This window comes from Castanea sativa, chromosome 9, assembly GCF_040712315.1.
Source record: "Castanea sativa cultivar Marrone di Chiusa Pesio chromosome 9, ASM4071231v1".
Taxonomy (NCBI): Eukaryota; Viridiplantae; Streptophyta; class Magnoliopsida; order Fagales; family Fagaceae; genus Castanea; species Castanea sativa.
Genome location: NC_134021.1, coordinates 28,610,288 through 28,629,161, shown reverse-complemented (window position 1 = coordinate 28,629,161; position 18,874 = coordinate 28,610,288). Strand labels below are relative to the sequence as shown.

Genomic DNA, 18,874 nt, shown 5'->3' with positions numbered 1-18,874 from the left:
AAAAATATATGTCAACATTTTTAATTAGTTGAGATAATAGGACTAATACGCTTAATTTTATGTGACATGGTTGATTGTAAAGTTTGTATGAACAGGAACCAAAAAGGAAAAAGTTTGGCTTACGCATAGAAATCAGTCATATTTGCCCAGGTAGTTGCCAATTAAATATTCAGGAATTCAATATAATAGTGGAAAATTATTGAATACTCCGAAAGTACCATAAATGCGAACTCTCCTCTCTCACATGTGAAATCTACCATAAATTTAATTATTGGAACCCACAGTTATGTGAGAGGAGAAAGTACACACATGATTGTCAAAATCGCGATCTGGATCATAGGATCGCACGATTTTACGTTCCCACCTCACCAAAACGTTTAGGATCGCACTAGAATTGTAAAAATGGTAGGATCATACATAGAATCATATAAGATCGTATGAGATCCTACCAAAAACATAAATTTTTGGTTTGTTTTTTGGATAAATTTTTTGTTTTGATGAAGTTTTAAGGGTTTTTTTCATGTTGTGATGGTATGACTTTTTATTTTATTTTTATAAAATTATGTTAACCTAAGCCAATGTTTTCTAGTTTCTAATTCACTTGTTTTCAAAATGAAGAAATGCTTCATCATTTCTAAATGAAGAATTTGATGTTGATTTTGCTAATTTTTAAGCTATAATGTTGTTAAATTTGTTTGATCAATATACTAATTTGTATTCTAATATTATTAAAATATTTTTTATATATAATTTTATCATTTATGCTTGTATTTGTATATTGATTGATTGAGTGGTATCTTGATATAACTTGAATAGTTGAGTCTGAAATTGTATCTTGATATCTTTTGTAACTCTAGTGTACAAAAATATAATGTCTACATAGATGATGAAATGGATGATGATAATTAAGAATTTAGGACGGTGGTTATAAGAACCTTAGAATGGGAATAATTAAATGTCCACTTCACCTTAATATTTATCTTACTTTGGGATTTTATATTGTAGTTAGCTAGTTTTCATTTGCTAACTTACTTTGAATTTCAAACTTGGAACCTAGAACTTGAAAAATATTTCTCATATGTTTTGATAAATATTTTGGTATTTAGTTGCTAATTAAATATTTATTTAACTTTTTAAATACATTGGATCAAAACTTAAATATATTTGTTTCGTTAGTATAAACTTAGCGATGTATGACATGCAAATTACATCATATGATACAAATCTTAGTTTTTTTATGGATGAATTTATAATTTACGTGATTATTCAACATAAAAAGTCATAATCAATGTGTTTTTTGCTTTAAATTTGAAAATATGTAAGATCTTACGATTCACAATCCGATCCTACAATCTACGATCCCACCTACTTTTAACAATCCTTCGTAGAATCCCGATTTTGACAACCTTGAATACACATTTATATTACTTCAAGAGTACCTAATAATTATCCATATACAATAATCACGTCTGCTAAAAGTATAAAACTGTGTCAATAAATGATAAAACAATGAACAATGAAATTGGCTCTTACAGCCAAAACTCAAAAACAAAAAAGTAAAGACTCGTTTGGTAAAAGATTTCTAATAACGTTGTTTAAATGTTGTGAAAATATGTGTAGGTAAAAAAGTATTGTAAAAATATGTATTATGATGTTTAAACAACGAAAACTATTATTCAAATAACATTACAAACAAACCTTAAAGCATTCTAACGTGACACATTTGTGGACACTAACAAGAAAAGGTAAACTTCTATTATATTAAAAAGGTAAAACTTTTGGTTAAAAATTCCTATGGGCATTTTACAATTACTAGGTAATTATAAATATAGTTGTTTACACATCAATATCTTCAGTTTTCACCCATTTTAACTGAGGAGGTTCAAGCATTACCATAAAAATCTTTTAAACAGTAAGCAACTTTATCTCATTTAGTAGGATTTTGCACCTACTTATCTTCTTCTTCTTCTTCTTCTTCTTTTTCATTTTCTTTTAATAAAAAGCGATAGTAGTTTTTATTAATAACAAAAAGAAAATTATACATTACTTGTAACAAAAGGACTCGGAAAGGATAGGCACAAACCCTCATTTCTTCATTCTTTGCTGTGTAAACAAGAATTTTGCAGGCCCATTCATATCAACTTTTACATAATGGAAATTCAACTGGTCCCAACCCAATACAAAGAAGTCTTTCATGTCTTCAATTAACATTCCCATCTCAGACCAAAATAGAATTTTTTGGTGAAATGCATCAAAAATGAGGCCCTGTATCACCTTCAACAACAACACACCTCCAATCTGCTATACCACCATACTTCTCTCCAAACCATTCTTCTGCTTTTCTCATCTCTGTACGCCACAAAAATGAATGTGGTGACAGGTCTTAAAAAGAGTATCCCAGATCAACTCTTTTGTACCACAAAACACAACCAATAGATTGATGCACCCCAAAAAAATATAAATAAAAAGCCACCTTACCTAGGTATCTTTGCTTATTCATTTTGATACTCTGAAGCACTTAGATACTCAGCATGCTCCTCAAAGTACTCAATTAATCGCTTTAAGAATCCATCACTACTCACTGTCTCAGTGTCACAGACAAGGCAGCATTGTCTTCTAGCCCGTGTCACAGCCACATTCATTCGTCTGCGGTCACTCAGAAATCCCACCTGAAATATTTTGGAAAAAAAATTGTTCAATTTATTTCTTTTCTACAATCTTGATGGTAAATGGAATTTCTACCATATTAACTAAAATTATTTCACTCCAACTGCAGTGTCATCGCCATTTTGATCTCTCAAGTTTCAAAAAAGAACATTTGAATTCCTGTCAATGTGGCCTTTCCATCAAGTGTTCTTAATTGTTAACCATTAATTACCTATGAAGCACGGGTGCGGGTGCGGGTGCGGGTGCGGGTGCGCGTGCGGGACTCGGCAATTTTTGAAAAAGGTGGGTGCGGGTGCGGCGGGACTCGGCAATTAAAAAATTATTAAAAATATTTTTATTTATATTTTCTATATATTTTTACTATTAAAATATTCTTAAAAAAACATATTACTATGCCTTGATTCACAAAACAAAGAAAGAAGAAAGCAAGAAACACAAAACAAAACACAAAACCAAAAAGAAAACACAAAAGAAGCAACAAATTTTCAAAATAAAATTGAGGAAGGACAGATTTAGGGTTTTTGGGTCTCATTCAGAGCCGATTTCGGCTGTTCCGGCATGATTCAAGGCCGATTTCGGCCTGTTTCGGCAATTTCGGGCTTGTTCCGGCTGTTTCGGCCGTTTCGGTCGCCGGCCGATACGGCCTGATTCTGGCCGAATCGGCCCAAATCGGCGCGAATCAGCGCCAAGTCAGCGCGGTTCAAGCCGCGTCGGCGCGAGTCGGCTGAAAAAAAGAAGAAACCACGTGGTAGATGCGGCCCGACGCGGCACCGACGCGCGAGCAGCGGCGTCCCTTGCGCGTAGCCGCGTCGGACGCGGGTACAGCACCTCCGGCGCCGCGTCCGTGCATCATAGTTAATTACCCCTAACTGACAACAGTTTGTTCAAATTTGTTTCCCTAGTTTCAAACTAAAAGACATTGCTTAGGGATAGTTAACAGTCACCAATCACTTGAGCCATACAGAAGGGCCATTTCTTTTCTTTTCTTTTCTTTTTATAAGTAAGAAATATTATTAAAAGTAAGACAAAAATTACATCCAAGTACACAGGCTTTGTACTCAAAAAGGAATTACAAATCAACTAAAATTACAAAAATCTAAGAACTAGAGTAAATTAGAGAAAGAATGAAATAGACATCCAATCATACAAGGAAGATCATTTTAAGATCTGTCATGGTTCATTCAGTTCCTTCAAACATCCAGCTATTGTGTTCTGTCCATATGGTCCCCATTAAGCACAGGGGGATCACATTCCAAATATCACCTTTCTGATATCAAGCAAACCTCTTCTTCCAAGAAGCCAATGTATGAATTACCCTCCCAGGCATGACACAACACCCCAAAAATACATGATAAAAGAGACCACAACTCTCAATCAATAATGTAGTGTAGAAGTAAATAATCAACTAATTCTCCATCCTTCTTGCACATACGACATTTCATAACAATTATATTTCATCTTTGTAAGCTATCAATTGTCAAAAATTTCCCAAAGGTCACTGTCCAAGTAAAATGCTACTTTTATAGGGGCTTGAACCCTCCAAATACCTTTTCACGGAAAAGGCTTCACAACTTCAGCACATGGGGTACTCTATAGAAAGGTTTTACCTCAAATAAATCTGGTCTCTTCAACATCTTTTCTAACCTTTGTGGAGTAAAGGAGATTTTAGGAAATTGGTTAGGGCATCCATCTCCCAATCCTGGATAGCTCTTATTAAAGTGGCATCCCAGGGAAGGCGGCCTTTTTTTTATATATATATAACATAATTTTATTGAAAAAATATAGCCCAAGTAGACAGGGAGTGTATACTATGGGAGCATCACAATCAAACTCTCAAGTTACAATAATCAATTAGATCTAGGAGAAAAGTAAAAGAAAATTAATCCAAAGATGACATCCAACCAAAAAAAAATTTAAAAACAAAAAACATGAAAAAAAAAAAACTTCAGATCAGGAAAATTCTGTTCGCGTCCCTCAAGACTTCCAACAAGCAATGAGGAACCGCTTTCCAAATTTTATATTTCAATGGCTAACAAACTGACCTTGCCAAGAAGAGAACATATTCGGAACTCTGGCATAACCCATTGAACACCAAACAAGCCAAATACCATGGTCCACAACTTTGTAGCCAAGTAGATGGTCCGTCAACAATTTCCCCACTCAGATTAAATGCACATCACAGAGCATACTGTAGAACAACCCTCACTATTAATCAAACTCCTATGGGCAATTGACCCCATCCACTAGAACCAGTTACCAAATAATCCAAAGGTTTTTCACCCTTGACGGGCTAAGCAGTTTATCCTCATGCCCAGGGGGGCAAATATAACACCAATCTATCAAAATAATGCATCTCTTCCACAAACTATCAATAATCAGAATTTTCCCCCAGGAAGCAATCCATGAAAAAGAAAGCAAAAAAGAAAGCAAACTCAAGGTGGTATCTACATTACAGCACATAATTTGCCACAAAGGCCTCCTTATTTTGAGCAATTCTATATAAATCTGGGAAAGTATCCTTAAGAATCCCATCCCCATAACACCAGTCATGACAGAAACAAAAATTAGTACCACCACCAACCTCAAAGTTGATGAAGTTAGAAAACTTACCCCAGCCCATTCTGATATGCTTCCTAAGACAAATGCTTTAAGGACCATTACTTGCCATCAGACACCAGCCACTCCACTCAACCGTATTTTTTTGGCACTACATTCCTCCAACGAGTATCTTTCTCTGTGACAAACAGCCAAAGTCATATTCCCAATAAAGCTTGGTTGAAAGACACCAAACTCGTCATGCCCAATCCTCCAATACAGTTCACAAATCTTCTTCCAGTTAACAAGATGGAATTTACATGCATCTCCCAAACAACCCCATTAAAAATCTATTTGCAACTTTTCAATCCGCATAGCACAGTCGTACCCATGTCGTATTCATGTCGTAGGTAGACTTGAAAGCATGCTCTTCCACCCCGTTAATTGCAATTCCCTCTCTTATATGGTTTCCAAATTGCCCTAGTTTTAAATCTATAACCCAAATGCAGATATTTGAATATGGAAGTGCCATATTGATAATCATTTGACAATTTAAAGGGTTAATTGCAAGTTTTAAAACTTAAGGAACCAAAATAATAGTGGCACTAAAGTTTGAGGGAGTAAAATGTACTCTAGACTGTGCCAATGAGACCTAACTCAAATGAAACCTATTTCTCCCATATGAATAGTTGAAGAGTGAGGTTATGGGTTTAAAACCCACTACATGCGTAACATACCAATTTAAAAAAGTATTTTAGCCTAAATATTTAAAGAAATGAACATATAATAGTAATGGAGGTGTTTTAAGTACCTCTTTCTTTGAGTTCGATCGAACCATCGAAATAATAATAGCTTCCTTTTCTCGTCCTTGGAAGCCATCAACTGTTGAGATTTCCACTTCCCTCAATTGGTCTTCATTGCTTCTCAACATCTTCAGTAACACAACCTGCATTACTAAATACATTATTAATGAGTGAAAGATTTGATGATTGGAATTTAGTTTGAAAGACATGGAATTCTCTGAAAGAAAAAAATATATTTCTCTTCTTCAAACTATGATATATCATATATGGGTTCTATTCTTTCGATTCAGAACTGTGTTAGATGTGCCGCTATTGTTTTTGTCTTTTAGTATGACATGAACACTTTCATGTACAAAGTGCAAATTTGAGATATGGGTTTTATTTTCAATGTGAGAATTCATGGAATTTCTAAAATTATGATTTTGATAGCTTTTCATGTTCCATTAGTTCATTGGGCTATCCAAAGGGGCCTTTTTAGTAATTAGATTTGGTTTCTGAAATTTATTATTATAGGACTGACTAGAAATAGGAACCATAGAGATCTTAAGCTTCAGATCTATTTGAAGTACCACACCCACATCTATTTGAAAGTATGATATATTTAACTCAAGGTGCTCCATTTTATATGTAATCTGTAGATTCTAAAGTCCGTAGGGCTATATAGAAACTAGAAAGAAACTTTTGTTTAGAATTTTTCCATTGACACGGGCAACATATCCAAAGTTCTTAGCATGCTAATAAGAGGAAACATTTGTTTTGTTGATGACTAGGTTCAAACCTACATAAATATCGTCTAGTCCTCATGATGATGCTCTGCCAGTTCAATTGTTTAGTGACTTATCATTGATAACACATGCTTCTGTTTCTGGGAAGATTGGATTTGTTAGATTGTCCCTCAAAATTTCAATAAATATTCATAAAGATATTGATGTAGGAGCACAACCAGAAACTATCTCAATATTTTATTATTGATTTTTATTAGATAATTTTAAGTTTTGATATTTTTATTTATTTAGTTTGAGTTATGATAGGGATTGGATTGCATATCCTTAGATAAGGATTAGTTTAGTATTTGGATTAGATTAGATTACTATTTGAGTATCTTCATCTCTTGAGATTCCTAGAAGCTCTATATAAAGCTCTAGAGACTATTAGACACTTATTAATAATATTCAGTGATTATTCACACAAAGTATGCATTGCGTTTAGTGGTAAATCCAAACAATCTTAGGTGTTGAAGCCTAACGTTTACTGTGGGATTAATCTAGGTGGGAAGCCTAGGCTGTCCTGCATCAGATAAGATATGGCCTCAACTGCTATAAGAGCATTAAATTGAACCCGTCCCTTTCCCTGTATCACTGCATGCATGCTTACATTACTTTATAAATGAAATATTAGTTTATACTGATTAGTTTGTTGAGAGAATGGAAAAAAAGTTCATGTGCTTCTTTTGAATGTGTCATGTACAATTTTGCCTTTGACATTTCTAGCTCTTTGGAAGAATTTCATGTTTTTAGGAAAAACCATCTCTAACAGAGAAGCTTGAGAATGGAGTTGGGTTTGCATCTGATGACTTTGCATTGAGAACTTCAAAGTACATTTTAAGGTCTGCTCGGGAATTTGGAAGTTTGTTGTAGTTTGGTTCCTCTAGAGTTGATATTGGAGTAATATTTTAATTGATAGGTAGAGTTGATATTGGAGTAATATACTTAGCCAGCTCTTCAAAGTCTCTTATTTGCTCTTTCCATGGTCTTTGAAGCATTGCAAAAGAACTATCTCTTTAGTTGCTATTGGTCAGATTGTTCTTATTAAGTAGATTTATCTAGATGTATGAATATGTACGTGTGTGTGTGTGTGTGTGTGTGTGTGTAGTATTCCACTTCTAGGCTTGTGACCAGCAGAATTTACACAAAAGCCCACAAAAGAAACTTATATACCTGTGCAGAATAAGGGGTAATAATTCCAATATCAGAAGCCTGGACTCCACTTTGAACAAGTCTCTTTGCATGGGCCACAGCAACCTCCGCCTCACCCTCATTCAATGTGCTATCTTCTTCATCCTTCTTCTCTTCCATATCACACCTGAATCAGATATTTATGAACTGGTTACAATTGTCATATGAAAAGCATTTTGTTGATACAGCTCTCTCTTCTGATTTTCGTAGAATTGTTTAGCATTCACGTGACTCCGAATTTTAAGCAGAAAAAGCATGAAACCATTCAATGCTGTTCCATACTCCCAACTGGGATATCGTAAGCAACAACTGTGAAAACCAGATACATTATTCAGCATATGATAACAATAGACTGCATACCCAGCTATGTCTATGAGAAGAAGGGTTGGTTCTGTCGAAGTGGTCTTCTTCACAGCCTCAAGATCAAAAAGCATATGCGCAGCAACACACGGATGGGCTTTAACCTGAAATAGGAGAGAACCATTCAATATCACATACATTTTCTTCATCCTTTTTTTTTTTTTTTTTTTTTTGTGGGTTGGGGGTTGGGAGGGGGGGGGAGAGGTTGGGGGGTTAATCTTCCCTCCCAATCCCACTACCAACCACCATAAACCCATATCTGACCGCCCAAAATCATCCACACACAAAGGGGTAACCTAGACCTTGATGAGGAGTTTGGAGGTGACATGGTGATAGGAGTGAAGCAGTAAGTGGAGAGAAGTAAGGGGTTAGAATTTAGAGTAAAGAGAGGGTAGGCTACGGAGGGCAAGGGATTTGGTCCCATGGACATCATCCATGGTGGTAGAGGTTTAGGTCCTTTAGGATGCAAAATTATGGACATGTGCCACTCAATGATTGGCTTAAAAGTCATGTGATTCTCAAATGCTGTTTTTCAGTTATTACAACTGAAAAGTTAACCATTTCACATTAGTCCAAAGCACATTGGGTTTAGGGTAAATCTTGAATTTTTATTGCGACAAAATAAAACTAGCCCTAATCACAATTAGGTATTTCATAAGAATAATGCTATGGACACAATAGTTTCACAACATTCCTAAATTAGCATGCCAACTCACACATGGGCCCACCACAATCCCCCAATTTAAATTTTTTTAATGAAGTGGCATGCTATTTTGAGAATGTTGTGAAATTCTTGTGGCTTTTTGTTGTGTCCATGGCATTACTCATTCCATAATTCCCCCTTATAAATATCACAAATATAAAAAATTCATAATTGATGATTGATAAAATACTCCTCAACCCAACATCCAGACATGACCTGAGCACCTTACTGCTGTAAAGCTCTTTAGATGACCAATTCATAATCAGCTCATGCATACGGTACTGGACAGTGAGCATAGACACAACTTCATCTCCATATATGTCTGCAAGTCGTTCAAAGAGGGTTCTTCCTAAACCTCTCCTCTCAGCTTCAACACTTTGGATGGTTGGAGGAAGCTGTAGATGATCGCCAGCAAGAATACATCTTGAACCCTAAAACAATTAACACACTCTATATGTATGATTGAACTGGATTATAATCAATATTATCTTTTCTTCTTTGGACATTGGGTTTCCTTTATCTCAAACATAACAACTTTGGAAAACCCAAAGAAACAAACCCTTTTTTTATAAGGAACAAAAAAAAAGGTTTGTTTCCAATACCTTTAAAGTCCATTATATAAAACAATTAAAATCAGTAACATTAATAATTGATACCCAATTAAAGCTTTTTTCAATATAACATGCATTTTGTATTTAGATATCTTTAAAGACCAATATTTCTCATAGTAGCAGGTAAAGAACTGTATCCAAAGACCAATAAGCATTAAACTGTGCACATAAATTATCAAATTCACAAATTTAACATGTGCCCATAACTGCATTTTTAGTGGAAAAGCATACATTTGTTTTGGTGTTCATATGTGTGTAACATTACCTTTAGTAGAGCTATCCAGCATGCTATCTCAAGTGCCTGAGCAGCTTCATCAATGATCACCAAGTCAAAAGAAGTGTTATCCAACTTGTGGGATAACGCCCCAGTCAAAGTTGTCAACACCACATCAGCATTTTTAATTACATCTGTAACAGCCAGTTGCTGTCTTTTATGCTCTTCTTTAGAAAGAGTCCGAAGCTCCTTCTGAATTTCTCTCCTTGTGCTTTTGTCTTTGGTTTTTAACAGCTTCCCATTTAAGGCCTGAAGCAATGCAGCAAAGGATAAGTTGAAACATTAAATAAAAATATAATATAAGAAAAGTAACTGATAAGAAAGCACAAAATGAATTCTGGCTCGAATAATAAATTTGCAGGAAGATTTCCTGCATTTTTTTATCGATAAGTTAAACATCCACCCAGTGGGTTTTGAACCCACAACCTCACTCTCCTACATTTATTAGAGGAAGTGCCATTTGAGCAAAAGAATAGACAACAGGATAAATAAATAAATAAAAATAAAGAAGGAATAGCTTCTTGTACATATGTTTTTTGATGAATAATATACAATGCAACAGCCAATCAGGCCCAAGGATATACCAAGTCTCTCTCAATGAATGAATACCAGAGTTTTTGTCTTAAAACTTGTACAAAAAATTGTGTCTTAAAACTTATACAAAAATTTTTTGATCAGTCCAAAACTTATACAAAATTAACAACGCTTATAGTAAAGTATCATTTTTCAATAACAGAAACTGCATACATGGATAAATTTTTTTTACTAAGTTAGGCTTGAAATAAATTCAGAATCTCTACCTTCATTTCCTTCCGAATGTCACTAGCCAGAGCACTATTATCCCCTCGTAAAACCTAAAAAGCAAAGAACCAGATTTGTAAGTTGAAAATAAGTTTTGATCAAAGATGAGAAAAAGTGTGAAAGCAGCACCACATTTTTTTTTATATATATAAATAAATAAAAATAAAAAATCAACTGCTTCATTATATTTCAGGGAATGAATTAAATGTCTAGTCCTCAGTATCACAATCAGTTAATAGAAGATGCTAAAGTAGTATGGATTTACATCATTTTTATTAGTTACATATGCACCCGGTGGGTCTTGAATCCATGACCGCACCCTCCACCATGCTATTATTATTTGACAGAAAATAATGAAACAGCAAGAAAGAAAATCTCCATATGCTCACACAAGTATGCATGGCATTCACTCACAAACAGCAAGCAAAAAAGTCAAGGCATACAACACAAAGATATACAAAATCATGTATAATTAATAAGATACCACTATCACGCAATAAGAATTCTTTTTACCAAACAAAAAGAACAAAAACAAAAGAAATTCCAAGTAATAAGTTTTTCCCTCAAACTTAAGGTTTTATGTACCTGTGCATCCAGTGCACTCTCCAATACTTGAGGTAGTAAACGTGCAGGATGCCCCAATCTCACCAACTTTACTCTAACAAAAGAGATGGAGATAGAGAATCAGTGATGATATTAATGCTTGCTCATTTGATCAAAACCAAACCATTTTATAACAAAGTACATAGGTATGTACATACTTTATCACATATATACAAAATCCAGACACATTTTGGTTTAATGGATAGGAGAAGAGTTTATCATCATTCAAAAGGCACATGAAAGTAAATACACATGATAGGTTTGATAAAACCACAAGCCTATCAGATTGAATTAGATATATATATATATATATATATAATTTTTTTTTTTTTTTTTTTTGGTTTAACGGGATACGACCAAAGTTGGTCTTGGTCATCATTCAAAAGGCACATAATTTAAGTCAATATACATGTTAGGCATACATCTGATACGATTGATCCTACAATCCAGACACATCTTTGTTTAACAGCTAGGATCAAAGTTGATCATCATTCAAAAGGCACATAATTTAGGTAAATAAACATGATCAGCTGGACAATACTAAAAGCATAACAGATTCAATTAGATAAGGTTGACACAAATTTGGCATGCTTAGTTGTCTGAGAATGCTTAATTCTGAATAATCCACTATGGACATAGTTTCCAAGTAAATTATGTTAATAACACTGACATATCAGGGCCTATTAATCTACCCTACTACTCTGTTGAATGGAACTCAAGAAAGCCCTGTCACTACCAATCCTAAAATCAGCCAAGGCAATTCCTGTATGCTAAGTGCCATACAAATCCTAACAATAAATGACAGAAGGTTGGAGCCCATTGGTAGCTAAAAACAAAGAAGTTCAACAGCATAATAAACAGCTGATCTGAGATCAATAACTAAAATATTTTCGGGTATTTCTGATCAAAATAACGGTGTACTTAAACGACCTTTAACTTGACACATTTGTGTATAGTACACAAACTTGTCATGATAGGCTGATAGAATAGCTTAGATTGACAACTAAAGATGACCTGTGTGACTTACAGAAAATAAATACTCAATACATCCCTGCTTCACTAGAGTTGATGCTAAATTTTCAGTTTAAAAATTATTTCCCCTTAAATCAAGGCATCACTTTACCTGTGAGGAACAAGTCGCTCAACAATGTTGTCTACAGCAATATTTGAAGCAGCACATGCAAGAACCTTTGATCCACGTTTCACTTCTTGTAAGATAATCTCCACTACAGTAGTAGTTTTTCCAGTTCCAGGAGGCCCATGCAGCAAAAATACATTTTTTGATGACAGGGCTTTCGAAATGGCATCTTTCTATGGAGAAAAAAGGTAGAGAGAAAGTACCTTAGTTTATGAGAAAGGGAGCATGCACAAAGAGTGATATATATATATATATTTTTTGATGACAGGGCTTTCGAAATGGCATCTTTCTATGGAGAAAAAAGGTAGAGAGAAAGTACCTTAGTTTATGAGAAAGGGAGCATGCACAAAGAGTGATATATATATATATATATATATATATATATATATATATAAAAATAAAGTAAGCATGGAAATGACAACTCTAGACACATAAACACGTATACAACAAGAAACTACAATATTAGTTATATACAAAGTCTAAACAGGCATGACAACTCTAATAAAAGTTTCTGAATCCGACCTGTTAGGACATATGTGATTCATGTTAAGAACATATGTCATCATGTATTGGCTAATTCTTTAACAAAATACACTTTAGTTGTAACTGGGTAGATTTAGGATATGTTTAATGCTTCAAGGAATAAGGTTAAGTGTTAAAGCCATGCAAGTCTGTCCAAGAATCAAGTGATGAAGTGCTGGATCTTAAATCTCGACAGCTAGTATCTATCGAGATTTAAAAAGCTGTCTAAGCCCAAAGTTTGACAGCTGCTCGACAGATAGGGTATCTATCGAGAATTATGAAAATCAAACTTTCAGCTCTGATTTCATTCCAATCCGTGAGTATGCGTTTGGGCTTTCTTTTCTCACAACCCTAGACATATATGGCTTATTTTAAAGGTCGTCACATAAGAGAATAAATAGAGAACATATGCAAAAAGTGACCAAGTGATTAATTTCTCTGAAAGAAGATATTGCGTCTTTGTGCCTTAGGGTTTTGTAACCAAGTGCTTCTTGATCTTCATTGTTGATGAAGTGAAGAACTTTGCAGCCAACATTCTTCTTCCTCAAGTTGGTGAGTGAGTCACGTACTGGGATTCGTGCAAAGGAGTTAGTTACGTACTGAGATCCGTGCATCAAAGGGTGGCGTTCATATATTGAAGAGTTCAGAGGTTCTGAAGCGATAGAAGGTTTCTGCTGTAAGTTCATCAACGAGGATTGTAGAGTCTAAGGACAAAGGTTTTGTACTAGATCTGAAACTTCTCTTTACTATAGTGAATTGCTTTTCGGAAAGATTTCCCCCCAGGTTTCTTACTGAGAAACTAGCTTATTTCATTGGTTTTCCTAGATCATCACATCTTGTCTTATTTAATTTTCCGTTGTGCATGATTTTGATATGATATTGATGTTTGTTTGTTTTAACAAGTTTTATTCATAATAAATCTAATTAACAATTTGGGTTTAAAACTTGTTACTTTTATCAACCGAGGTCTAAATTTCCCAACACGACCCAGGATGACCAAGACCCAATTATTTAAACTAAACTACAACATATTAGAGTAATGGGGTCGAGGGTTTGATCATGGGTTGAAGACTTGCTACGTAAATGGGTGACTTGCCAATCAATATATATATATATATATATATATATATATATATATATATTAGAGTTAGCTTATTAAGAAATTCACATGTTCACAATTAATAATAAATAAATGAGACACTGATTTACTTTTTAAGAGAATCCATCACCAAAATTTCTTGAACTTCATCAACGGTTATTCGGAAAGATCTTTCTATTCATTTATCTTTCAACTCCAAATGTTGTTTACCCCTAAAATTTTAGACAGGTGAGCATTTAGACTCCAAAACTTGAAAAGTGAGTGTGTCAACCATAAACAATCCAATTGAGAGTGAAGTTTTAAAAAAAAATCAGTCAAAAGAAGTAGTCTCAAAATTTTGAGAGAAACCAACCACCACTTGTTAGAATCCTTTGTTACTTCAGTGTGACTATGTGCATGATCTATGGTCTGTGGGGTTTTATCTTTTTGGAGTGCATTGAGTTATGCTGAAGAGGGTGGTCAAGGTGTTGGCGTGCTGGAAGGAGGATTTTGATAATTATCATTCTGTCAATGTTTGGGAGCCATGCCTCGTTGGGTTATGTGGACCATTCCGTCATACTTTTGATGGGATCTAGCATTCGGCATGGAGCTAAAGATGTATCTTTTATGTTCCATATTTGTTTGGTTAGCTGCCTTAATCAGTCATTCTTTTTCACAATTATGTTCATCACAAAGAAATAAATACTTTAAAGGTAGAAAATAGCAAATAATAAAAATAAGTATTCATTATAATTTAGTAATAAAAAAAACTGTCTGAATAACAAACACTTTATTGTGTATGAGAAATACAAGAGATTAAATTTACGCACCTGAGAGTGGTCTAGGTTGGAGTTGAAGAGGGTGAATGCAACATTCTTCTTCATCACTGTCGGTTGCCTCTCTCCAAATAAGACAGGAATGAGATCAGAAGCAGGCCCCTTTTGCACGCCTTTACTCAATTGTATCAATGCATCCTTCATCCTACGGTAGGTAACCTGCATAATTAATCAGTACATGCAGCATTTTTTTTCTTCAATGAATATTTATAAACACAGTACATTTGATGATTAAAAAAATCCCAGCATGGACATGAGACACCAGGAATTGTATTCCAGGGCCCCTTTTCTGGATTCATAACTTGTAGAAACTAGAAACCAAATTTTACAGTTGATTTGATATGAATGACAGATATGATTCAATGTAAGAAAGCTCAGTAACTACATTGTTCACAATATCCAGCAATTTGAACTCTTACAAACTTCTAAGTGATCTCTATATTGGTTCATAAAAATCTAACTCACTCAAATAATTGATTTAGAACTGGCTTGTTGTCTGACTTAGGTAACAATTCATGCCAACATAAAAAATCTTTTAAGTAACTAGAAAATTTTTAACAGCATACCTCATTTGCCACTTTCTCTAGACGAAGGGAACCATTCAAACCGTCTTCTGGGATGTCATCAAAAGCAACGGTGATTGATGAGTCCTGTTCAATACACACACCAAATCACCAGCAAAAGTAAGCAGTCACAAAAATAGTCATCTGCAAACTGAAAATAAACATGACTGTTAAATAATCACCCAACACTCTGTTTCTTCAAAATTACCTTCAACCGGTAAACTACCCCTTGTCCAAGCGCGGGAGACCCTAAATCAGCCTTGTTTGGTTTTAAAACAACCACATCATGGGTGCCAAACTACAACCAGAAAATAATGATAATGATAATAATAAATAAATACAGTCAAAAATTGAGATAGAAATCTAGAGGGTTCCAACTTCCAAACTAGGATATCTTTTCAACACACCTAATTTAAAACACTACAGTTTGCTTCAATGCAAGTCATACAATACTAAATAGTATGATGAAGAACAAAGGATCACCGCAAGAACCAGATTCAACAATTAATCAAAAGGAATTGTGGAATCTTCACCTTGTGAGCAGGAAGAACATCCCCTTTAGTAGATTGGAACTCAAGAAGAGTTTTCCCCATTAGACCTGTCTATTGTCAGAATCACAGTTAAAGAAAAACTTTAAGAAAACTTGGGTAACGCAATGCTCACTTCATTTTACAAAAAAAAAAGTGCAAGAAAAAGACCCCCCCCCCCCCCCAAAAATAAATAAATAAATAAAGATGCATTCTCTAGTGTCATAACCAAACAAAATTTCATTCATTATACTTACATTTTAGTAATAGTTTCAACATTACTTCTTAGAAGAATGTATTTTGCCATAATCCATTCGAAGTTACCAAATACTACATTAGTTGGCCCACCGCCCACCCGTTTTTTCTATGTTTGATATATACAAGGTCAGAGCTTGGTGCAAAGGCAAGTTCCTAGTAAAATGATTAAATTCACAATTTCCTAATAGCTTGAGGTTTGAGGAGAATCAGTAATTGATCATTACTTATAAATAAATAAAGGCTACTTAACAATTACCTGTCCCAGATCCCGTAAAAAACGGGAGCGGGTATGACATTTTATATATATGCATAGTAATGCTTTTTTTTTTTTAATTGTTTTGGATTGCTTCCAATTTTCACAGCAACGTATGAATGGTGGGTTTTGATTAAAAGTAAAAGAATAAAAAAAATAAAAAATTAAAGAGGTCACCTGGGCATCAACACACTTCAAGTTGAGGATAGTGGAGCCCTTCTTTTGAGCAGTCTCTACATTTCTGGACGCGCCTGTACTAATTGACGCTGATATCTCAGCTTCCTACAACCCATTTTTTTAAATAATTAAAAATAAATTAATCAAAAAACGCATTTAATTTTCTCTTTTTCCTTGTTTAGATTTTGCAATCCTATTAATTCAAAACACAATTGATTATAGGCGAAGTGGAACAAAGAAAATGAAAGAATTAATTATAGAAGGAGAGAGAGAGAGAGAGAGAGAGAACCTTCTCCAAATCAAGAAGAGGGGCGGTGATGGAGACGAATTGTTGGAGAGTGAGAGGAGATGATTTCTTCTTCGTATTCCCTCCCTCCATTGCTGCCTTCTATCTCTATTCTATTAAGCGAAGAGAGAGAGAGATAGACAGGAGTACACACACTTGGCGAACGTTAGCTTCTCTGCTGTCACTCTGTTCTCTGTTCTACCTCCAGCTCTGGGGTTTTGGAGCGTACTTCAATTCTTGTTTTTGGGTTTTTTTGGAATAATAATATTATTCATTATTAATAAATAAATAAAGCATTTTACAAAATATATATATTTTTTAAATAGCTGTCTCAGTCTCACTCTCACTTTTCTTTTTTCAAGAGAAGTATACACCAACAATATTTTTATAATATTTTCACAACAAATTATAAGTGGCTAGTAGTTATTAGTTTAAATTTGAATTTAGCACTGAAATTACTTTTTTATACCAACAATAACAATCTACAACCTACCACTTATGATTTGTTGTAAAAATGTTGTGGACATATCATTTATCTTTTTAAAATAGTGTTCTCAAAACATAATATTAACAAAATTTGACGTGAAAACTCTAAACGTGGATCTCTTGATTTGAAAACATGATTTTCAAATAATTATGTTTTGGAAACATGTTTTCATTGTAAATTTTGAGATTTTGCAATTTGTGCAAGGCAAGTTGTGTTTTTACATTAAAACATAGTTTCAAGACAAATTGTGAAATCGTGTTTTAAAAACATGATTTTAAGTGCAAACTTAAAATCATGTTTTTACACTTATATCATATTTTGAAAACTGGCAAATTGTATAATCATGTTGTGGTGGGCCTTTTTGTGTTTTGGGCTTGATTTTTCCTGCTATACCACGGCCCGTGATTTTGGGGTAGGAAAATTGAAACTGATCTAATTGAAACACACCTTAGGCCAGTTCGTGTGCAAGTTGAGTCATCCCCATGTACACACGCCCTAACAGAAACCTTAAATGTACCGCGTGCTCATGGCAAGAACCACTATTACAAATATTACAGCAAGAAGCACGATACGACAAGATGACTAAAACATTTTTATTGATAACAATGGTACATAAATAACACAGCAAGGGAGAATAGAGCAATACAATCACGAATAACAAGGTTACGGCAAACAGTTTAGTAGTAAGATACCGAGTTAGTCATTTATCAACCAAAAAGAAAAAATAAGATTCGTCTGCCAATGAAATGGACTTAGCTATTCAGAAACACAAACCTAGAAAGAAAGCCGATCTCCAATGTGGGTAATCTCAGAAGGAGTTCCTGCCATAGAGATTACACACTTTGGAAAAAGGACCTAGATGGCTTAAACTTGAATTCTTAGCTTATCAGAGTGGGTCTATTGAGAGGGAGAGAAATTGGTAGCCTATTGATGCATGCCTCTATTCCTATCACTCGTGTGTTTCTTTCTTTGGGATTTCTATATCTTTCCTTTTTTTTTCCTTTGTTTACTCTGCTTCCTTTTCTACCTTTGTTTCTTGTCGTGGGTTATTCTTTTTTTTCCTACTGTTCACGCTTACCCCTCAATCACTTTTGGCTCATTATAGGCGTCCTTTTAAGACTACCAGTGGTCTACCGACTTTCCAGCCACTACCATTACACTGTGTTGGCTGCACCACACCTCATTCCCAAACAAAAATGGTTTTGTTTTGTCTCTTATCCCTCTTTGTTTTCAATACTCTCATCTGGATAAAGGTTAATCATCTCCCTTACTTACCTCTATGGCATGCATTTAGTGATTCCAGCACATGTCTACTTCTTTTGGGTAAGATGTCTTCCCAACAGGACATTCTTTCCTCAAAAGAGTTTGAGCAAGAACCCCAAAATAGGCTCCCCCTTCTCCCCACCGCCAAACCACACCCTCTCATACCCCTGACCT

The 18,874-nt window shown here is 34.6% G+C and overlaps 1 protein-coding gene across 3 annotated transcripts; it reads right to left on the bottom strand.

Annotated features, from left to right (window-relative positions):
* Positions 1–1,978: 1,978 nt before the first annotated feature.
* On the bottom strand, positions 1,979–17,210 carry LOC142611030 (uncharacterized). 3 transcript variants are annotated; one of them, XM_075783035.1, is made up of 16 exons: positions 16,954–17,210; positions 16,665–16,769; positions 15,983–16,051; positions 15,658–15,747; positions 15,453–15,536; positions 14,881–15,045; positions 12,436–12,623; positions 11,295–11,367; positions 10,709–10,762; positions 9,900–10,157; positions 9,248–9,454; positions 8,321–8,424; positions 7,943–8,087; positions 6,014–6,148; positions 2,479–2,669; positions 1,979–2,349 (listed from the first exon to the last, which is right to left on the bottom strand). In XM_075783035.1, exons 1-15 carry the CDS (start codon positions 17,041–17,043, stop codon positions 2,493–2,495), a joined length of 1,944 nt encoding a protein of 647 aa, XP_075639150.1. In that variant the 5' UTR covers positions 17,044–17,210; the 3' UTR covers positions 1,979–2,349; positions 2,479–2,492. The 3 variants fall into 3 exon arrangements, with proteins under 3 accessions (XP_075639150.1, XP_075639152.1, XP_075639151.1); XM_075783037.1 differs by lacking the exon at positions 9,248–9,454; XM_075783036.1 differs by lacking the exon at positions 16,954–17,210 and having other exon boundaries at positions 15,983–16,047.
* Positions 17,211–18,874: the final 1,664 nt, after the last annotated feature.